Source organism: Pelobates fuscus, chromosome 12 (genome assembly GCF_036172605.1).
Source record: "Pelobates fuscus isolate aPelFus1 chromosome 12, aPelFus1.pri, whole genome shotgun sequence".
Classification (NCBI taxonomy): Eukaryota; Metazoa; Chordata; class Amphibia; order Anura; family Pelobatidae; genus Pelobates; species Pelobates fuscus.
Window position 1 is genome coordinate 22,742,751 of NC_086328.1, and position 24,296 is coordinate 22,767,046.

At 40.8% G+C, this 24,296-nt stretch overlaps 1 protein-coding gene across 1 annotated transcript in view; it reads left to right on the top strand.

Moving 5' to 3' along the window:
* The window catches only part of ANKRD11 (ankyrin repeat domain containing 11), a 160,725-nt gene that overhangs the window by 99,803 nt on the left and 36,626 nt on the right, over positions 1-24,296 (top strand). Inside the window, exon 3 of the mRNA XM_063437640.1 lies at positions 14,759-14,903. Within this exon, the coding sequence (XP_063293710.1) occupies positions 14,817-14,903 (87 nt within the window). The 5' untranslated portion in view covers positions 14,759-14,816. The remainder of the gene's footprint in view (positions 1-14,758; positions 14,904-24,296) is intronic.

Genomic DNA, 24,296 nt, shown 5'->3' on the forward strand with positions numbered 1-24,296 from the left:
TAACCTCCCAGTGTTTTCCAATGGAAAGCATTTTATTGGCTGAGATTGTCATGTTTGATCTCGGCCAATGAGGCCAGGCAGGACCAGCCGTGTGGAGTCCCGTGTGGCGCTGAAATAAAGGGGAGAAAATCCCCCTTCACTTTACCAACAGTGCAGGAAGCTAAACTATTTTCACAGCTATAGTGACCGGAATACATGTCTGTATTTCTGTCACTAGAGTGTTCCTTGCAAAGGCCTCAATGGTGTTAACAACTCGTAGACTTCAGAAATCAAGATCAAAATAGAATGCAAGCTTTACAATCTCTTGGTAAAATCCAGAGTTGCCAGCATCCAATTCTATATCGTGAATAACTACTGCTATAAAGCATTACCAGCCCTCAGATACAAACTTGGATACATGGGAGATTCAGCATTTATTTAAGCTTTTTGTGTTAAAAATAAAAACCTAGATGTTGACAACTTGATTGTTCCCAGCTCTGTCCTTGCCTTCTTGGAAATAGTGATGGCATAATACAGCGCTACGGAATCTGATGGTGCTATATAAATAATAAAATAGACATTTATTAAGTGTATATATTTTAGTTTCCTTTACTGGTGCATACCATTAGGTAATCTTGCCGATTTGTGGCCAACCCTTTATCCAATCAATGCAGCCCACAGTAGTAGAAACAGATGGCTAGATCTGGAGGGACTGGTTCATAAAAGTCAACGCATCCTTTCCAAAATTATCAAACTAACCCATTGAAAAACAAGTGGTTATCCTCTGTATAGTTACAAACAGGCCGTGATTTAAATGTTTGTATGCATGTGAAAGATGAAGGTATAATCTTTCATGTAGACCTACTTTTGAGTAACATTACCACTTGGGTTCCAATCCACGTAGGGATCCGTATTTCCTTCTCCCACCTCCTTTTAATTTGTCCTTGTGGCAGTGTTTTTCGTACAGCTTTACATTATCTATTGTCACAATACGGATGATGTGTAAAGCGGTTGGCTCACACTAGTAAAATAAGCATGAATGCTTAAATCTAAGTCTTTCAGCTGTTATAAAAATTTCTATACAATGTCCCTTGCCCTAATGGTTCCATGCTATTTCAAGGTCGTCTAATAGTCTGACCTTTTAGGGAAAAAATCTAAAATTATTATTAAAAAAAAATAATTAATAATTTCCAAACTATTAGTTGCATGTTTAGAGAATTTGTATAGTTGCTTAGCATTGTATCCTTGTAACCAGAAATAAGTATTTATAAACAAATCCGATTACGTATACTTCAACCTAAATACACATACAACCTTTAAGGGAAAACTTGTTAAAAACAAACCATTATATTTGATTAAAGTATCTTTGAATCAGAGGAAATGTCCTCTATTCAAATATGTTGTAATAGCAGTGAATACAAAGATTCTGTTATTAGAGTCTCTTTAATCAGATGCAATTATTGGAGTGTGTGTGTTTGGAGAATCTTAGCTTTGTTTCTGTGGAGAATTTCAGTTTCAAGTCATTTCAAGTCAGGTGCCAACCATGGCTCTGCATGTTAAGTAGCTCTTGCGTTTCTGCTATAAAGGTTTTTTTTTTTTTTAAATGTTTTTTTTTTTTTTGTCTCCTCCAACTTTAATGCACCAATCCTAGAAGCCATTTTTAAGGACACAAACTTTGTAGTGAAAATACCAAAATAGGTTTTCGATAGGAGTTCCTGAGATTGCACACATCAATAAATGGAATAATTAACTTGTTATGCAGGTTAGCGGCCTCGTGATGTGCTGGCCTGTTGCAGATAAAATCTTACCATTTGTTAAAAAGCATTCCCTGTTTTGAAACTTTGAGCGCTATACAGCGGTGTTAAAGGCAGTTATTAAAGTAATGTCATGTGAAGAAATTTCCTGTTTAGAAGGAAGTTTAAAAAAAAAAATACAGTTTTTGGTTGGCAGTGAAACTTCTGCATTATTGTAGAGGCGCTGGGTTTTTGTTTGGAGGAGTTGGGGGGGGGGGGGGAGGGGAAGGGAGGAGGGAGGGAGGAGGGAGGGAGGGAGTGTGGGAGTGTGGGGACAGCAGCATTCTAACCACTAAAAGGAACTGTAATGATTGTGGTGTTTGGTATTCTTGACATGAGTGCCTGGAATGTCCCTTCCTGTACTAAAGTGACTCTAGGCACCAAAACCACTATAGCGCTGTTTGCAGGTTACAATGTCAACAGTGCAGTGTAGTAGTTTTGATGCCAAGGTGTCCCTTTACGTAACAGAAACAAACCTAGATTGATTTAAAATGTGTTACATTTACAGACTCTAAAATATGTAAATGTGTTACACTGACTACATATAGTACATTTTAAACCTCTTTGCCTTGGATTTCTAGTAAAATAGGCAATCTTGCTGTGCAATTGTACCAGGGAAATACACATTTTACGTAGTGTGTGTGAAATTGGCAAACATTCATGGTGAGAGCTGCTTTAGACAGTAATGCACCTGTGTAAAAAGGAAACCTATTCCTGCACTAGAAACCACAGAGGCCAGCCATTCTCTCTATTAATCAACAATTTGAAAGGGGAAATGAAATATGCACTGTTCTTACAGACAGGGCTTTACACAAACTGCTTTAGTATAAACTTGTCCATCTAATGAAACACATGGAAGGTTTGAGAACACAAATGACTGCTTCCTTACCAGCTAGAGTTGGTTACATAGCTGAAAAGAGACTTGCTTCCATCAAGTTCAGCCTTCCTCACATCTGTTTTTTGCTGTTGATCCAAAAGAAGGCAAAAAACCCAGTTTGAAGCACAATTTTGCAACAAGCTAGGAAACAAACTCCTTCTTGACCCCAGAATGGCAGTCAGATTTATCCTTGGATCAAGCAGTTATTATCCTACATTGAAAGATTATATCCTTGAATATGCTGTTTTTGCAAGTATGCATCTAGTAGCTGTTTGAACATCTGTATGGACTATGATAAAACCACTTCTTCAGGCAGAAAATTCCACATCCTTATTGTTCTTACAGTAAAAAAAAAAACCTTTCCTTTGCCTTAGACCAAATCTTCTTTCTTCCAGTCTAAACGCATGACCTCGTGTCCTATGTAAAGTCCGGTTTGTGAATAGATTTCCACACAATGGTTTGTATTGGCCCCGAATATATTTGTATGATGTTATCATATCCCCTCTCAGGCGACGTTTTTCTAAACTAAATAGGTTTAAATTTGTTAACCTTTCTTCATAGGTGATATGTTCCATTCCTTTTATTAATTTTGTAGCCCACCTCTGCACTTTTTCTAGTGCCATAATATCCTTCTTTAGAACAGGTGCCCAAAATTGCACAGCATATTCAATATGTGGTCTTACCAGTGCTTTATAAAGAGGCAAAATGATATTCTCGTCCCGAGAATGAATGCCCCTTTTCATGCATTACAATACCTTACTGGCCTTGGCCACTGCTGATTGACATTGCACATTGTTGCATAGTTTGTTGTCTATAACAATTCCCAAGTCCTTTTCGTGTGTTATCCCTAATTCACTTCCATTAAGGGTATACGTTGCTTGTGTATTCTTTACGCCGAAGTGCATAACTTTGCATTTTTCAACATAAAATTTATTCTGCCATTTGAATGTCCAGTTCCCCAGTCTATCTTAATCACTCTGCAGCAGAGTAATATCTTTCTCACATTCTGTTATTTTTAGAGTTTTGTGTCATCTGCAAACACTGAAACATGACTTTCAATGCGGTCTTCGAGATCTGTTATAAACATGTTAAATAGAATGGGTCTCATAACAGACCCCTGCGGGACACCACTTGCCACATCTGTCCAGCTTGAAAATTTACTATTAATGACAACTCTTTGTACTCTGTTTTTAAGCCAATGTTAAGGCTCAAGGTTACATTTCCAGCAGTGAGACTTGTATGCTTTAAAGAAAAAAAAGGCCAACAATACTTGGTATAGTATCTTTATTTTTATTTTTTTGAATTGTCATTTGAGTTAGACTGACCAGTTGCTTGTGTAAAAGAGCTACAGTTCACTACAAGGTCTCTCCTTTTTGTCACTATCTTGTGACATTCCTAGACTAGTTGAACTTGGCATTTATGAAGTGGCAACATATATCTTTCTCACGTCTATTACCTCCATTGATTAACACATCTCTCCCACTGAGATATTTTTCACCTGGAATTTGTCAGACTGAACGCATACGAACGCAACAAACGCATACAGGAATGTGACTTTTTGAGTTTCTAAGGACTAAGTGTAATTTTCTTGCAAGCTTAGTCTTTTGGTCTTCTTTCAATGTGTCAAACCTTATACCATTCACAAAGTATGCCTCAAGAGCTCAGAGGAAGAAGACTCTTTAGTAACCCGGAGACCTTCTTTTCCTTCCTAATAAAGACTTCTTGAAGGATCAATCCACCTACTGTTTTGAGGGATGTGTCAGTGAATGTCTCCATTGATGTAAGAAAAAAAAAAAAAAAAAGCTGTAGAACTTAAGGCACATGTTTTATTAGCCATCTTGCTGTATTTCTTTCATCTCAAATGTGAAATCTGCATTTCCTTCCATCTATACACATTTGCAGTTTGAATTTTGCTACATCCTGCCAAAGTGACAGAGCTGCAGAACTGCTTACTACACCATTAAAAGTCTGCCTTCTAAGTATCTGACACTTAGCAAAGGGTTAGCTTGAAAATTTTCCATCTCCCCATACCTGAGTGCAGTGCAGACTGAAAGCCTGATTCGGGTTACTAATCCTTTGCTACTTAGGGACTTTCCTGGTATAACCTAATTTGCCCTGGCTCCAAACAGCATTTCAGGTCTGGTTACACAGCACATCCCCAGTGTTTGTGGAAAACCGCATTTAATTCTCTCCCCTGTTTCCTGGCAACTGTGTGGCCTGTACAGCCTTTTGTCATTCTGTTATTGTGCTGCACTTTACCTAGGAGAGGTATAATGACAACGTCAAGATTAAAGGCAGAGGCACTACACTCGGAGCACTGAGCCTTATTCTCCACTTATTGTGTCTAATGGCTACGGGTTTTTATAATGAATGTCCCCAGCTGGCTGTAAAGAAAATGTAACAAAAGCATCTTGCAACAGAGTGGGGAAAGTAAATCGGAAATAAAACTTTACCTTGTAACTTAAATGGACAGACTCCCTTGCTTTAACACCTTCAGAACAATAAATCTGGCAAATCTTTTTATCGTGTGAAGTTCTGGGAACTCAGTGGGGTTAAAGGAAATTTATAGTTGTCCTATGCCGCAAGCCACCCTTCAGTAAAGTTGACTTAAACTTAAGATACAAGTTATTGTGGAAAAGTTGAATGATCGAAGCTGTGTTTTAGAATTCCTCCTGTCTTTTAATAGTTCTTTTATGGCTTAAACTGTTTCTGCATGTCTTCGAAGCATTGTCAATTTTATTCTGCAAGACTATTATCACTGCTTTTAGACAGTCGTTGCTGTTTTCTGAGAGCCCATTGTCCATATCTGTTTTATAATGGCTGCTATTATTGCTCCTGGATGTGAAGGCGAATGCAGCCCCTCGTCTACCCCCTAATCGCCACATGCACTCACAAATGCCATAATAAAAATCGCCCAATAACCATTAAAGGGTTAAGAGAACCTAACATTTTCTCTGCTTTAATGGGTGATGTCTATTGCAGGGTGCTCTCAAATTTAGCTGGGCAAAAACAAAACAGAGCTACATGCTGTTCCAGACTTCCTCAGTGTATGGGGGATGCATTATTAATGGGTGGAGTGGAGCTGTGTGCTATTGTGGAATAAAGATGTATGGAGGGGGGAACGCTGTAACTGTGCGTGAGTGCATGAATGTGAGGTTGTCTGAAAACAGTGATATTTTTTTTTATTTTTTTTATGGGCTGCAACTGTAGGAGAGGGGTTGGGAGATGTGGCTTCTGGTTTCTTGCCTATTTCAGACTGGGCCAATTGTGCTGATTGTATATTCATGGAGACTTGTTTACCAAACTGTTAGTGCAGAAGTATCCAAAGCCCTGGTAGGATGTTGTAATTCCTGTGTAAACATAAAGGGTTTGCATGGAATGACAGTAGTGTGTTAGAACATTCCAAGTAGAGAGAAGGTTACACTGAAAGATGAGCCATCCCTGATTTTGTATTCACAGTTACAACTGGCCATAACACCCTCACATAATGTAATGATATACACGCTGGTTGCTATAGCAACTAAAATGCATATGATACTTGGGATGCTGTTTACATTACAGCAACCTGGATCTAATATGAGAAATAATAAGCTTTATTAAATGTGATAGTATGTCAGCAATCATGGCACCTCTCTACAATTTACTTTCACCCCTCTGCTGCTACAGGAGGTGTAACTCCAGTAATGCCATCTCCGACAGTGTAACTGGGGCATCTGGGGCATCGTTTGCCAGCTCAGAGCAAACCTTCCATGTAGCTGATATAGCTTATTAAAACATCTGATGTGTCACTCTAGCCAGAAATGTTTATGAAAACCTTTAAACAAAAGGCTTAGCTGGAGATTGGAACACAAAGATATCCTTGTGTTGTGCTACTTTTCACTAGATATTTTTCTCTCCCTCATGTGCGTAATAATGGTTTCAAAATTAAATTTGCCTTCAAATTTGTGCTCTTGACTTGTTAAGTGTTGAGTACATTCATGCAGAGTTCTTGGGCGCTATACATATTAATAATGCAGATTTTCTGCCCCACCTTTGAGCCCCTGTTTTTATGGGGAAAGCACTCTACATCCAACGTCCAGCCCACAAAAGTGTTTCAGCCCCCCTCTCCCCCCCCCCCCTTTTTTAAAAAGCCTTTTTCTCAGGACACTATCTTGTGTAGACATTGACTGGTTGGAATATGCTTGTGGCTCTTTAAGATCACCGGGCTTTGTGACGTTAAACATCTATGAAGAACTACTTGCCTTGTTTAATTATGCCAAGTATTCTGCTTAGAATATATAGTATGTGCATATATACTAATGTGCTGACATGAATGTGCCTGAATGCTAGGTTGTTGCAAACCATATTTAATTTCTACACATCGGCTAACATTTTAATAAGTGAGATGCTCTATATTAGGCCTTAAAAGAATACTTGACTGTTGAACATAGATGTGTTTAGGTTTAATATTGGATTTCCCATTGTTGTCGTCTGGCCCTTCCCCATGTTAAATGTAAATGTAAACACTTTTCAAAGGCAATTAACCCCTTAAGACCGCAGCCAAATGTACAAGTTGTGATCCAAAAAAAATGTAAACAAACCACAGAATTTTACTATGTCTGTTCAACAATAATTTACCTCTTTCATACTAAGTGCACCCACACTTATTATATATCATTTTGTTCAGGGGAAACAGGGCTTTCATTTAATATCAAACATTCATGTATGGAACTCCATTTTATATGAATAAAATCTAAAAAACTTGAAAAAATTATGAAATCTTGTTATTTTTCAATTTCAGCATGGCAATTTAACTGTTAATGTCAGAATACTATTCGGTTTTCCTGCAATAAAACATACATATTTGTATTCAGAAATGTCTCACGAGTAAAACAGTACCCCCCATGTATAGGTTTTATGGGGTTTTGGAAAGTTACAGGGTCAAATATACGACTTGTCCATTATTTTATTTTCTGCATAGAAATTTGACAGATTGGTTTGAGTGACCTAGGTTGCCTTTTAGACCGTATGGCAGCCCAGAAATGAAAATTACCCCCATCATGGCATACCATTTGAAAAAGTAGACATCCCAGGGTATTCAAAATGGGGTATGGCCAGTCTTTTGTAGTAGCCACTTGGGCACAAACCCTAGCCAAAGTTAGCGTTTTTCTTTGTGTTTTCTTTTTTTTTTTACATAAAATCTGTACTTTCACTGATAATATTACTGTTAGTATATAGTTTACTGCCCTGAAACACACCTAGTTCTGCTCAGTGATGTCTCACGAGCGCCATGGTACCCCCCATGTATAGGTTTTATGGGGTTTTGGAAAGTTTCAGGGTCATATATACGGCTTATCCATTTATGCTTTTTCACCTTGAAATTTGTCAGATTAGTTTGCAGTGTCCAGGCTGCCTTTGAGACCGTATGGCAGCCAAGAAATGAAAATTACCCCCATCATGGCATACCATTTGAAAAAGTAGACATCCCAGGGTATTCAAAATGGGGTATGCCCAGTCTTTTCTAGTAGCCACTTGGGCACAAACCCTAGCCAAATTTAGTGTTTTTTTTTTTTTTTTTTTTGCATTTTTCACATAAAATCTGTACTTTCACTGATAATATTATTGTTAGTATATAGTTTACTGCCATGAAACACTCCTAGTTCTGCTCAGTGAGGTCTCACGAGCGCCATGGTACCCCCCATGTATAGGTTTTATGGTGTTTTGGAAAGTTACACGGTCATATATACGGCTTATCCATTTAGGCTTTATTACATTGAAATTTGGCAAAGTGATTTTCTGGGCCTATATCGCATTTGAGAGAGCATGGCAGCCTGGGTAATAACATTTCCACTATTATGGCATACCATTTTCAAAAGTAGGCAACCCAGAGTATAAGAAATGGTGCATTGCAAGATGTTTGGTCTAACCACTTTATCAGAAATGAAGGGCCTACATAGGGGTTATAGCTTTATTTGTGCTTTTTCACGCACATGAACTCCATTTTCACAGGACATTTCATATTCCTGATATGAGTTATTGCAACAAAGCCTCACTATTTGTATTTAACATTGTCTCCTGAATGTAACAGTACCCCCATGTACTAGATTCTTTGTTTTGGGGGGGGGAAGTCATGGGGACAAAAATATTAGATGTCCTTTTCAAAGTTGGCAATTTAACAAAGTGATTTTGCTGGGCCCATGTAGCGATTTCTACTTTGATTTTTGTCTTTTTAATCAGATAAATAGCATTTTCACTGGAAATGTCATAATCCTGATATTAGTGCACTAGAGACTTAGTATTTTGATTTAACACTGTCTTTTGAATATAACAGTACCTACATGTACCATGTTTCCAGGTTTTTATTATATCACATGAATAGAACAGTACCCCACACTCCTTGTATAGAGGACATAGGCATTGAAAATTGCAATCTGGCTCACGTAGATTGCAATTTTCTTGTACCAGGTCCTAGTTTTTCGGTTCACCAGATAGGGCTGTATGCATTGGTCAGCCAAGTCTACTCCCCCCATAAACTTGCTGTAGTCTACAATGCACTTCGGCTTTTCCAGATGCTCAGTGCTACCTCTCACAGACACTGGCACTGTACTTTCGTCATGCATCGTAGACAGCATGTATACATCTTTCCTATCTCTGAAGCGAAGAGCAAGCAACTCATCCTGGCGGAGAGCTGAAGAGGAACCTCTACTGCTTCTGCCACTTGCCAGGGCTTGGGGGAAATCCCTGCGATTCTTCCTCACTGTGCCACAGGCTAGGGTTTCAAAACAATATAAATTTTTAAATAATTCTATACTGGTATAACAATTGTCAACCCATAGCCTATATCCCTTATTCAACAAGGGAAGGATTAGATCCCAAACAATCTTGCCACTTGTACCCACAGAATCAGGGCATCCTGGTGGGTCAAGATGGCTATCCTTCCCCTGGTAAATGCGAAACGCCCATGTGTAACCAGTACAGGATTCACATAATTTATAAAATTTAACGCCATATCGGGACCGCTTCGATGGAATATATTGCTTAAATAGCAGTCGACCTTTAAATTTCATAAACGACTCGTCAATTGAAATATCTGTATCGGGGACATAATTTTCAGAAAATTTGTCTGACAGGAGTTGAATAAAGGGACGAATTTTATATAGCCTGTCAAACAGTGGGTCGTTTCTAGGGGGACACAGCGAGTTATCATTAAAATGAAGGAATCGCAGCAGTTGCAGGTAGCGATCCCTCAACATAACCTCAGGGAAAAGAGGTGTAGCCAGGATACGTTGCTTGCTCCAGTAGGACCTGATACTGGGCTTTTTTGCAATACCCATCATTAGGGTTAAAGCCCAAAACCGCTTCATCTCTGTGACATCCGTGGGTCTCCACATATTCCTGCGACCATGATGGGACCCCGGATGTGCAGAGAGATACTGCATAGCAAACAAATTCGTTTGCTGAGCCATGAGCTCAAATATATCGTCTGACATAAAGAGCTCAAAAAAACGAATTGGCTCGCAGTCGTCCACTGTTACAGTGATGCCAGGTGTAACAGTGAACGGCGGTATTTCTGGGGCCATCATATTTGGAGGCACCCAGTCTCTGCCTGGCATTGGGCTTGCTGAGCGTCCTCTTGTGAGTGGTGGTGGGGCACCATCACTTGAGGTCTCACTCAGAGGCTCAAAGTCAGAGGCAGTGATAGTGTCACTGTCTTGCAGAGTATCACTATCACTGCCTGCCAGAATGGCATACGCCTCCTCGGCTGAGTAGCGACGTGCCATTCTAGGGGGACAAATTAGTTAATTTATATACTAAAGTGGGTAATTAATTATCTACCTGCCTAACACCTACTACCCGCCCTCAAAAAATAATATAAATGTACTGATCACAGTATAGGCAGCTGCAATCAGTACACTGAAAGGGTTATTTTCAGATCTATAAAAATAACCCTAAAAAAAAGTCAGTCTGATCAGAGAGCCCTCTGATCACAGTGATCACTGATACAGTACTGTACAGCAGATAAACTGTACAGTTTAGTGATCACGGCAGCGGGGAAAGGGTTAAGGGAGATTTGGGTTGCTGCAACTGACACAAAGGGTCAAAAAAAATTAGAAATAATTTTTTTGATCCGAAAAAATAATAATAAATAAATACCCTAATCAGGTTGATCACAGTAATATGCTGTGATCAGCACTGAAAGGGTTAAATAAAATATAAATTTTAAAACTTTAAAAAAATTTTTAAACTTTCTTTTTACACAGGAGCTGCAAAAACCACGATCTCTCTGCCTCTCTCTCTCAGATCGAAGTGAGGTGAGGAGAGGGGCAGAGACAATGTGTCAGCCAGTGATCTGAGATCATTGGCTGACACATACTAACAGTGATCACAGTGACTGGCTGTCACTGTGATCACCTCCTACAGATCGCGGTAATTGGCCACAGGGGGAGTGCCTGGGAGGTACAGGCATGCCCCCCACCGCGATCTGTGGGGGGCTAATGGCTGCAGTTACATGTGTGACACATAGTAACACTGATCGCACTGACAGGCTATGGCAGCCTGTCAGTGTGATCTGATTGCAGCCTGACAGTGCAGATCGCGGTCACTGACCCCAGGGGGGCTGCCTGGGGGGCCAGGCATGTCCCCCGACCGCGATCTGCTGCAGGAGAATGCGGCCGGCTCCATGTGTCAGCCGATTTCAAATCGGCCGACACATGGTAAATACCGATCGCAGTGACAGCCTGTCACTGCGATCAGAAGCTGCAGACCGCGGTCCCCAGGCACAGGGGGGCTGCCTGGGGGGCCAGGCATGTCCCCCGACCGCGATCTGCAGCGGCCATGTGCCGCCGGCCACGTGGGGGGTAAGACCGCACAGGACGTACTATGCCGTCCTGCGGCGTTTAGAGCCGCCCAAATAAGGACGGCATAGTACGTCCTGCGGTCTTAAGGGGTTAAACTTGTCTGTAATCGGGTGCTGCTTCCTATCGGCTAACAAATTTAATAATTCACAAACGGAGAGTGCAGCATATATGTAGCAATAGATAATGTTGGTGTTTTGGTGCTTGGAGTATCCCTTTAACATATTGGTGGTGAATGTCTTTTATGGACTGTGACGATCAGGCACGTCTCTGCAGTATGCTTTGTCTTTATTCGTAAAAGGGACTGATGTAGTACTGCTAAATATTAGTGTAGCGGTATTTGATTTTGTTTCTATGGCCTGCTATAGTGGAGTTACTATGTTTTTGGTTCTAATTTGCCTGTTTTAAAAGTGCTCTTCGTTGTAGGGTTATGTGTGTCTTTATGTACTTAAAGTGGATGTGTCCCTTTAAGGGAGTCTTTGCACATTTTGCAGAGACTCCCCTGAAAGTGGCATCTCTGGTTAGGTTCTGGTGACAGTGGAAGGTATATTTGCTTTCTTGAAACTGTCCCTCGTGGCCACCACCATCTTCTTCCAGCAGACCTTTTCCTAGTACAACATTAGCTCTATGGATGATCTCTTGGAACCTGCATAGTTCTTGTAACGGAGCTCCGTGTACCCCGACCGAGTACCCTCCGTTGATGGATGCTCCTAGCGCTCTCAGAGGACTCCAAGCACTGCAGACGACACCACAACCACCGCAGACTCCACAACTGCCGTAGCTTAACTGGAGCCGCGCCGTCTTCCTTCCACCCTGGATCGGCTTCTGTCCTCCAGGACCGTGTGGGGAAGACCTCTCCTCCAGGAGAGCGTATCTGGAACAAGCTCTTAAAAGAGCTAAGTGATTAAGAGCTCAGGGGAATATGCATCGCATAGCAATCCCCAGTGTGATATAGCAGTTCCCTCCAATAACGAGACACGGCTACGTATTGAGGGTCAGAAGAGGTCTGAGGACTGGAACACCCAGCCTGCTTTTTATTAGGATAAGGTACACACAGGACACTCCCAGGGGGAGGATGAAATTAACCAATAACAGCATAGTACAGCCCACAGGTTCCCTCCCCTCAGATAAACAGTTAAACCAATTATTACATGCAATAAAAATACAGTTTTTACACACACACTGTAACTTTAAAACCATACATCCAATTTCAATAAAAGTTGCATATTCAGACTCAGCATACATCAAACATAAACACTTCCAAAAATCAGCCAAATCCCTCCAGTGGATCAAAAGTTAGCTGGAAGTCCTTTTATGACCGACCGCAAGCACAATTTCCTGCCCAAAACAGTTCCATAGATTTGGGCTGTGCGGTCGGTCAATTTCATGCGAAAAAACGACTAAGTCCCATTTCGAACGGGACTTAGTCTCTGGAGCTGCAAGTTCAGTATGGGAGAAGGTAAGGGTCAGCGGTGTTCGGCAGAATGTGTAGCCGATTTTGGTTCCACAGAATCGTTAGCATACACCGCTGACCGCATTCGAGGAAACCAAGATGGCCGCCGCCACGTGCAATTGACCGGCAGTAACCTCACAACGTGGGAGGTAAATTGCCTGCACACTTTAGCTTCTGGGTGGTCTGCCTGTGTGGTACTTGGTTCAGTAAGCCCTATTTACTGAACCAAGTGGGAGAAAGCCAGGGGCAAGTTATTTTACAGGTCTGGGGACATAGTCTTAAAGGGGCATTGTTCAGCAAAGTCACAATATGTCCCCAGACGGTTCTTAAAGGGCCATACACACCCAATAAATGTTAATAAGTTTTCAGGGGCACAATCTTCCAGGGGCCATAGTCATGAGGCAGGAGGCTGGCAAACATGCTTCTCCACAATCCAGGGAAGCAGGGCAATTTCTCATTTAAAGGGCCAGTTACAAATAGCGATTTGTAACAGTTCTTTTCTTGCTATGAGTGAGACAGTACCCAAATCCCAAAGCCAACACTTGTGCGGCCTGCTGTTTAGATAAGAGTTGCCGGCAGGGCTAAGCCTTTTTGTGAATGTTTTGTCAACCTTAGGCTTGCCCATGAGTTATTTTGGATTGCATTGGAATTCCAACAGTGTATCAAGAGTATATCTTAAAGCGGCACTGTCATGGCCAAATTTTTAACCCCTTCTCCCCCCTCCACTAGTCACACCCAAATGCCCCTATTACCTATTTATCTTTATTTGTTCCAAGACCTAGGTCCTGCGCGCCGCCATCTTTGTGTGAGTAGATGAAGGCCCTGTGGGACACGTCATCTGCCCACACTAGATAATGCTGTGAAATTGCCGCGCACGCCCAGTTAATCACTTGAGCATTTGCTTCGGGAATTTCATCCATTGATTTGTCAGAAAGAGCTATTATCCTACCCCACCCATGAGCGGCAGGTGGGGACTCTCAATGACAATGTGGGGGTGACCTATTGTCCTCCCTATTACAATAAGGGGCAGGGGGGACCTTTTGTCCCCCCACTCATGAGCCCCCCCCCCCCAATTAAATTTAATCCCTATCTACCCCCCCCTCACTCTTAAAATAGTGAGGGAGGAGACAATAAAACTAAATACGGGGGTCTTAACGAAGAATATGACGTTGGGGTATTGAATGGTAGGTGAGTGTAGGTTGACACTGGCAAGAGTGAGGCAGGGAAGGGGGAGAGCGGATAAGAGGCGGGGAGAGAAAGGGTGTAGGAGAGAAAGTTTGGATATGAGAGGCGGGGGGCGGGGGGGGGGAGGAGAAGAAAGGGTTAATAAATTTACTAAAGTTTATGAAATTTGCCTACTGATTTAGAACTGAATAATTGTTGCATCAGAAATGTCTATTCAAATGTATGGGTTTAATACATCTCTATTTCTGTTGGTCACTTATTGTGCAACAGCAATCTCAAACCTCCCTACCGCCAAATCTATGATGATTTCCCATGCTTTACTGTATGTATGTGTATTATTTTGCTTATCCACATTTGTACCCCTTTTTTCTTGCCATGCCTACTGCTTTAAAAAACAAAAAGAAAAGACGTTTGATAACAAAGCGATCCAGTGTGAGTTTCAGTCAAATAATTGGGCATGCAAGAATAAAAGTTGTGTTCAACATTGCACAGCTTAGATCAAATCATCTGTGGTCTTTCCCAAAGCAGTTTGTCATGCCAGGGCAGTGAAAAGGTGAATTGGGTAAAATCTAGTGATGAATGCTATAATTTTGTCTAAACTGTGGCCTAATGGCTTGTTTTTATTTTTTTGTTACAGACTGTTGATGATGAAGCGATAGGGGCATAAATGAAGGCCAAGTAAGGAAGGCAAAACGATGCCCAAGGGTGGGTGTTCTAAAACACCACAGCCAGAAGAATTTTCTCTCAGCTACGACATGGTGGAGAAACAAACTGGGAAAAAGGTAAGCAATGTGCTTCTTATGTTTGTTACAAGCCCTCCAAATAGTAGCTTCCCAGTTGGTGGTCTGCATATCAGTTTGTCTAGGATGCGTGGAGAATCAGTGTTTCAGGAGATGTGTTGAGATGAAAGCTGGGGCTTCTAGGTTTGTTTATTGTGCTGGTTTACAGTAAAATGATGTGGATGGGTTTCCTGATCATTGGTGTGGTGTCCAACTAGAATTTTACATGGTCCATCAGGAAAAGTCCTCATGATGGTGGAAGAGTCTCTCAGCCAGCCGATGTTGTCCAAATACAAAATTGATATAACTAATGCTGACTTATTGATCAATGGGCCATGCCACAACACATGGAGGACCCAAAATGTTCTTGGTACAGAACCTGGGAATGATGTCAGGAGTCTGATCGCACCATAACCACTACAATGGGCGGTAGTGTTTAGACCACTTAGCATGCTCATTGCAGCTGTGCAGTTTTTATGGGAGAGTGGTGTTCATGCCTGTCTTATAGCTAACCAGAAGCATTTAGAGGAGAGCTTTTTCAGACTTGTTTACATTGCATGTTTTCCCATTTCCCATTTCCCATATCCCATAATACTTTAAAAGTGATATTAAACTCCAGCCTAGAATATCCATTCAGTAATAACATACCCATTCATTTCATTTAATGACCCTTTTGTGTGCTTGACCGACGTGAAGTGTTGCTTTCTCTGAAATGAAGTCCTCTGTTGTAGTTATGCTGTACATGGCTATTAGCTATTAGAGGAGTATTATTGGCTTTCTCTCAGCCCAATGAAATCCTTTCTGCATGTTTTGGTGACTATAGTGTCCCTTTAGTTGTTCAGGTCACTCATGTATGGTAACAATTTAGGATGTTGGTGTATACTAGTATGCGATTTCTGTGATGGCAGGATGGCAAGTCAGAAGTCACATTGTAACCCCATTAGCAGTATTCAAGCTAGTTTGGGTGAACAAATTGACTCCCATACTCAAATTAATCAGTTTTGTTTTTTTTCTTTACAATTATTTCCACCCCACCAATTAGGTTTAAAATTCCCCATATTGAGGTTTCAGTGACCTTCTCAATAATCCAATTACATACCTACATGCAAAACCTCAAACCTGTGTCACAATTAACGGATTCCTCTTATTTTGCGTTGGGCAGAGGTGCTCGCCAGGGGGGCTGTCCCTTATTGCCCTTACTTTTTAATCTTGCATTTAACCCCCTTTTGCGGTCTCTCGATTACCCCTTTGGTAATTTAGGGATATTTCAGTGGAAGATGTAACCCTTAAAAGTGTAAACAATTACACAGTTCCATTGATGCTGATATTTAAGCTCCTCATTACCTTCTGTACGATAGCTGCTTAATAAAAAAAACTACTTTTTATTCTATTTTTTTTCTGATTTTTTTTTTTTTTAAATCTGCAAAACTAGCAGATACTGTAATGATGCTGACCACCTCTCCTGACAGCTATTGAAAGCTCTGAGTGGGATACCTAATCACAGTGCTTTTCTACCTACTCTCGAGGATTTAACTATATACAAACTTGGTGTTCTTCAGTTTGTTCTTGCACCTACCTACAGGATCTGTTTCAACTTGTGGATTAATATCTTGGCCTGATCTACTTATTAACAAAGAAAAAGAAGGAATCCAGTGTAACTCACTGTGACTCTATTCTTCCCAATAAGAGACACTGATTAACAAAAATGTGTGTGTGTATGTATATTTAAAAATAAAGAATATTTTATACATTTTGATTAAAAATTTTTTTTTATTGTGCACCTTGGTTTTTATCAAATGTTTATTGCATCAGTGGTTTATTAACACTGTATGTATTAAATGGACACTATAGTCACCTGAACAACTTTAGCTTAATGAAGCAGTTTTGGTGTATAGAACATTCCCCTGCAGCCTCACTGCTCAATCCTCTGCCATTTAGGAGTTAAATCCCTTTGTTTATGAACCCTAGTCACACCTCCCTGCATGTGACTTGCACAGCCTTCCATAAACACTTCCTGTAAAGAGAGCCCTATTTAGGCTTTCTTTATTGCAAGTTCTGTTTAATTAAGATTTTCTTATCCCCTGCTATGTTAATAGCTTGCTAGACCCTGCAATAGCCTCCTGGGTGTGATTAAAGTTCAATTTAGAGATTGAGATACAATTATTTGAGGTAAATTACATCTGTTTGAAAGTGAAACCAGTTTTTTTTTTTTTCATGCAGGCTCTGTCAATCATAGCCAGGGGAGGTGTGGCTAGGGCTGCATAAACAGAAAGTCATTTAACCCCTTAAGGACAGACGACTGATATATTCCGTCATGATTCCCTTTTATTCCAGAAGTTGTCATTAAGGGGTTAACTCCTAAATGGCCGTGAATTGAGCAGTGAAATTGCAGGGGAATGATCTATACACTAAAACAGCTTAGCTTAAGTAATTTAGGTGACTATAATGTTCCTTTAATGCACTTTGTACACATTTGTCACTTATACTTGATACTATGTATTTTTTTTTAAATGCATCTTCTATTATAGCAATATCTCTCATAGTTGTGCTTCTTCCCCCTCCTCCCCCCCCCACCCCACCCATATCTAGTTCTGTTTATTCTTCTGAGTAATTTCAACAGCCAAACTGCTATAATGCCCCTGAATGAGACATCAGATTTTTATAGATTTGATTGTCCTAACTGTTAAAACTGGTTATATGGTGCTCTAGCTTCACATGATGGTGGCAAAGGCATACATTGCGAGTTTGTGCATACCTCTTGTGCATTTTTGTGTCTTTATTTTTATAACGTGTGTGTGTGTGTCATCAAATTAAAGCCAAATAATGTGCTGGTGCATTAAGTGAGAAAGATGGAAATTGTGGTTTAACAAACAGCAAAAGACCTAAAGTCCCTTTAGAATTGTTCAAGCTTGGTAGATTATAAAGTGTTTTTTTTTTTGTTTTGTTTTTAACAATTACGGTAACTTAACTCTGCCAATACTCCTATCTTTGGGATGCTTCAAAGTTAAAGGAGCTTTGTGCTTGGATGTTTAAATTCTTTGGCTTAATATCTTCTACAGTGAGCCAAGCAAAGACCAATTGTTGCAAATGCAGGAAAATCCAATGGACACTTTAAATGTTTTTAATTCTGTTTGTGATGCATTAAAGGTGATCAACTTCAGCCTGAAATATCCATTTAAAGCAATGCATAGCACAATTTGACAGTTTATTTTTTTTTCTTTTACTGTGTAACTATTCTGTAATCTAAATAGTGAGGTCATGTCCTAGTGATTACACTACCAATTTGTACTTTACTCTTCTCCTAAGCTCCATTGGGATTTGCATCATATGGCCAAGTGCTACATTCTGTCAGCTAGATGGTAGTTTAATATTATTGTGCACTTTGTGACTTTGTAAACAATCTTCTGGGGCCTGACTTTGTTCACCCACGAATACTTAAGGAGCTAAGTGTGGACATAAGTGAACCTCTGTTTTTAATCTTCCAGAAATTATATTGGAGGGTTGGATGAAGTCAGATGTGGTTCCTATATTCAAAAAGGTTCCAAATATTTATCTTAAATTAGACATGTGAGCTTAACTTCATTGGCTGAGAAAGTATTTAAAGGCTTATTAGGGCTTAATCATGAATTAATTGGGAAGATCATTATTGGCAAAATCAACATGGTTTTATAAAAAAAATAGGTCATGTAAAGCTTAACCTTATTGCATTCTATGTTGTTGCAATGAATGTAATCTACTTGGATTTTGCCAAGGCATTTGATACAGTTCCACACAATAGGTTAGTGTTCAAAAAACTAAAAGAAAGTGGTCTAGATGAATAGTCTTGTGTAGAACGTTGTCTTAAGAACACAACGTACAACGAGTTGTCATTAATTTTTTTTAATAATTCTTTACTTTTGTTGTGCATATTGTAACAAAAGAGCTTGCGCTGCCACGACAGCAGGAGCAAGTACATTAAGGTCAACCGTGTAAGACAATGTCATGGCATATAATAACCGCACAAAATCATTGTTTAAAGGAAACAGAGTGGGTCAGGCTAGGCAACTGTGGAATTACATACAGGTTATATTGACTAAGGCTAGTCTAGATAGTGGGTTTAACAGAGGTTCTCCAGATTTAGTAGACATACAAATGGATGTGCCTCTTTTATTGTTAGAGCACACTCGCAGTAAAATAAAATTAGTAAGTAGAGATTTAGACATATAAATAGCTTCTAATAGACAGCAGGCGCGCTTGTCGGTCTGTGGGGTTTTATATTTAAGTGATAACTCAGCATATTGACTGCGCTCATATATGGCTCGGTCTTGCGCAATCAAAGTACTATTTACATGAAAGGGTTGAAGCCCATTTTAAACAGAACAGAAATAGAATACCTTTATCATAACGAAGAGACCAAAACTATTTGTGGAATGAGCTAGATCTGTGCTGTGGGTTCTAATCTGTGTGGCGTCTGCTCACTCCTAGCCTATGTAACTTAGGAATTGGGGGAGGTAGTTGGTGTACTACTAGCTTGTTGGTAATGAGCCAAATGGTCCGAAAGACCGGGAGGGAGGCTTCTAATGCTTTGGTACAGCTTTCTGGGTTGTGAAGGACCAGAGTTGGGCTGGATATTGGAGTCCAGAGGGCGTCCAAGTGATAATGTAGGGATAAAAGAGGAAAGAAAGAAAAAAGTCCAATATTGCAAAAGGTAACCAACTTCGAAGGTCATGAGTGCCCTCTGGTGGCACCTGGTGTCATATAGACAGTGACGCTAGGGGAAAAGATATGTAGAGAACTTCAAACCACTAGAGGTAAGTGTCCTTATGCTGGTAGATGACACAATGGGGCTAAGGGTCCCTTGATTCAGGTGGTGGTAGCAGCATATGTCTCCGGCTTCTCTCTTTGGGCCACAAATGGTTTGATCTTCGCAGGATTCCATCGATGCGTGGGTAGATTCTTTCCTGGTGGTGTGATGTGGGTTAGCAAGTCCCCCACAAGCCAAGCGGCTGAAGCAGTGCGGCAGTCTCCTCCAGGTCCGTGGTGGAATGGTCTGTGTTGTTGTGCAGGACTTGCAGTGTCTGCGGTGAGTGCCATCGGTACCCTATGTTGCTATTCCTGAGTAGGGCCGTAAAGGGTTGCAGCGATCCCCGCCATTGTAAAGTGTCCCTAAGCAGGTCAGCCTAGAACTACAGTGTCATGTTTTCAAACTGATATGGTGTAGCACCGCTGCTTTATCTGCATATGTACGGAACTTGACCACTAGGTCCCTAGGCGCTATCACCGGAGCTGTGCGAGGTTTAGGGACCCGGAAGACTGCCTCTATGTGAGTATTTCTTGCTTGCCTGGGTGCCAGCAGAGCTCCGATGAGTCTCCACATCAAGTGCGGGAGTTCTTCCACTGGGATTTCTTCAGAAATTCCACGAACTTTCACGTTGTTGCGGCACCTTTGGTCTTCCAGCGCCGCAAAGCGCTGTTCTGGTTTGTTGTGCTTTGAGCGTCTTCACCTCAAGTTGGAGCCCCGCAGTGGTCTGGGCCTGGGTTTCTGTGGAAGCCTCAACCTGCCCAATGCAACCAATTAAGCCTGTGAGGTCTATACGTAGTTGGGCCACATCAGCCTATCTTTGAGTATTGTTGCCGTGACTGGTCGGGAATCCCCTGTTGTAGGGGCTTGCTGCTCCAGCGGGGCAAACATACCGCCTGTGTAGTCGTCCAGGCCTAGGTCTTCCGATGAGTCTGTATATTCCCCTAGGTTGGCGGCCATTCTGGGTCCACGTGTGCTTTGCAGAACAGATCACCAATATTTACTCCGGGATTAGGCTTGTCCGCCTTCTGCTTCTTAGTTTTCCTTCCCATGGCTTTTGTGAGCCGGTTAGGGACGGTCACAACCTTTTAATTCGCCGGGAACCGTTAGATTTAGTAGTTTAAATGCAGAGCCCATCAAGAGTGCGTCCGTCTGTCTGTAGCCAAGCTCCGCCCCAATTGTAAATTTTTAAGTTGTATAAAAGTGGTAAGTGGTGTCCCTCAAGGTTCATGGGACAGCTTCTATTTAACACATTTATAAATATTTTTTGAAATGGTAATTGAAAGTCACATTTGCAGTTTTTGTGGATAACACAAACCACGTTTAAGCTGGTGATTTAGTATGGTTTACAATTTGTCTGTTTTATTCCATACACCTTAGTCAGGTGGGTGAGAGATATATAGTTGTAGTTTGATCATTGTAATTTCCTTCTTTTTTGGGGCATTTGATAGTACATGTCCTTACCTTGTGTATTTACTTACATTATCTATCCCGCGCACCGGCCCTTAGACTATAGTCTTGTGGGCTTCTCAGTACAAGACCATCACTGCATTACACAAATCTGCATCTCCTCATAGACATACGTTGTATCTCTATGGGGAGTGTTCAATGTCTCATGCAGAGCTTGGAGAGTAAACATCAAGTCTGCAATCATTGCAGGACGACAACCAGGAAGTACATTTAGTGTTTGGGTTAGGCAACTTTTATAGTCCCTTACGGCAGGGCTTGACAACATTGCTTGGAATCTAGGAGCCAGATCTTTTATTTATGTTCATTTTCAAAATTTGTTTACCGAACAGCTTAATTTTCAGCAAGAAAATAAATACAATTCTTAAAAGGACACTATAGTCCTCAGAACCACTAAAGCTTAATATAGTGGTTCTGGTGTCTATAGCCTGTGTCTGCAATGTTTTTAATGTAAACCAGTGGTTCCCAACCCAGTCCTCAAATACCCCCCTAACAATCCAGGATTTAAGGATTGCATCTAAGGTGTTTAAAAAACAAAACAAAAAGAAAAACACAACTATTTAGACACAACAGGGTAATCCCTAAATCCTGGACTGTTAGGTGGTACTTGAGGACAGGGTTAGGAACACCTGATGTAAACTGCCTTTTCAGATAGGACTGTCTGTGATGTTTAGTGTGTATGTTGGCAGCCTGTTGTATTAAGGGTAAGATTTTTTGTGTGTGTGTGTGTGTGTGTGGGGGGGGGGGGGGGGGGGGGTTTCTGTGGTAATCTGTGTGTGTGTGTGTGTGTGCGTGCTTTCTAATGTTTGTTTTATTTTTTGTTTTTTTTGCTGGGGTAATGTGTGGAGGGGGCTCTTTTCAGAAATGTTAAATTAATCTTTGAGAAGTGCCAGCACCCAGGGAGAATGCAGGCTTTTTTTTTTTGCTTAGGCTCACTCTTGGCCAGCTGGAGAGTTTTTTTGGACATCTTTAGTTTTCTAGTGCGAGTTGGAAACTAACATGAGTCGGCCCCTCTCATTGGTAGTTTTGAACCAGTGGTTATGGGGTTTGGAGGCCAAATGTGTGTCGTCTTATGAGGTCAACCATTTTCCAACAGTTTTACCCCAAAATACTCTGCCACTTTGACTTCCGCTCTCATGTTTATGATTTTTGGAGTTGGAGGATTGGTTTAGAGCATCATCTGACACTCAGTCCACCACTGACTATTGAGTGAAATCTTTGAGAAACATGCTTTAGACAGGTACTTTTCTTAACCCCTTAAGGACACATGACATGTGACACGTCATGATTCCCTTTTATTCCAGAAATTTGTTCCTTAAGGGGTTAAAGGACCACTATAGTGCCAGGAAAACAAACTCGTTTTCCTGGCACTATATGGTCTTTAGGTCCCCCCTCCCGCTGGGCTCTAGGGGGAGGAAGGGGTTAAAGGCTTACCTTTCTCCAGCGCTGGGGACTCTACTCCCTCTTCGGCTGAATGCGCATGCGCGGCAAGAGCTTTAAATTTAGCTTCAAATAAGCCTTATGTGGTGGTGGTTTTTTTTAAATGTATGTATTTATTTCATATTGGATTTTAGAGCCATATGAATGAAAAGCTATAGGATACTTCAGAATATAGCTGCAAATCAGAAGTTGGCCTTTTGAAGGGAGCCTTAACTGTAATGGACAGTAGTACATCCTAACCTCACCTAAAATAATTTTCTCTTTGGATCTAGTCCCGAACACAGAGATTCCATGAACTGGGTAAAAAGGATTTGTTTACCATCTTACAGGTCCCTTCTAATGTTGATCGCTTTGAAATAAATTGATCTGTGCAGATTCTTGCTAGTTCTATAGAAGGCAGCCTGACTGGTTTTATGGGAGGTGGTGGAGAATGCTTGAATGGTTTTGGAGGTCATAGTGTGCGTTACAAATCTCCTTGAACTGTAAGTGCACCATGCTTTCTTACTCCTCTTATTAAATAAGATCAGCCCTGATCCCAATTTTGAGACTTGGTTGTCTCCTGTGGTTTTAGAGGTGCCTCTCAATAAATGGTTGAACCCTTTGCTTGGCATTCGCCATTAAAACAGTTATTGTGCCAAGCAGAACAATATTTGTGTATTTTAGTTTTCTGTAACTTTCCGTCGGTTTCCTATGCAGCACATCGATATTATCCATCATTCTATTTTATCTGTATTCGTACTTCCATGTTGGGCAGGTTCTCTTCAGGGCCTCTTCTGGGGACAGTACATTTCCTGTTTGACTATTAATAGAAAGGTCTATTGTGTTAGACTGGATTGTTTTAAGTTACAGTTGCAGTCTCTTATCGGAATGCTTTTCAGCTGCATTAATGAGGTCACCACTGTTTTTCCATCAGATTACAGGATGTTGTGTTTGTAACTTAGGCCCTGGAGTCTAACTGTAAAGTGCACAAGAACACAAACCATATGACATGCATTGCATTTGGTTGTGGACTTATTTGAGAATGTGGTGGTGAGTTAATTGTGCTTAAATGTTTATAAATAAGATAAATTGTATGCCTAACGCTGTTACAGTGGAACATCTCAAATCTTTCACAGTATAGTTTAGTAACATAGTAACATTGTAATGCCTAATGATTTTGGTTAGAAAATCCTTACTGATGGAGGCATTTCCAAAAGTGTGCATTTGCAACAGGGCAATTAGAACTAAATGCTTTGTGTCAAGAATGTCACTTTCTTTTCTTACAAGAACACTTGAAGTAGCATAACCACTACAGGACAATGTGGTTATAGTGCAAAAAGTGCCTTACTGCTGTCCCACTAAAAAAAAAAACTAAATTGAACGCTAATTTTGGCCAGTGTTTGTGACTAAGTGGTTACTAAAAACGACTGGACTTACCCCATTTGCAATACCTTGGGTTGTCTTCTTTTGCAAATGGTATGCCATCATGGGGGTAATTCTCATTCCTGGGCTACCATACGCTCTCAAAGGCAACGTAACCAACCTGGCCATTTTCAATGTAAAAATATTTGACCCATATATTTGACCCTGTAACTTTCAAAAACGCTATAAAACCTGTACATGGGGGGTCCTGTTCTACTCAGGAGACTTTGCTGAACACAAATATTAGTGTTTCAAAACTGGAAAATGTATCACAACAATTATATCATCAGTAAAAGTGCTGTTTGTGT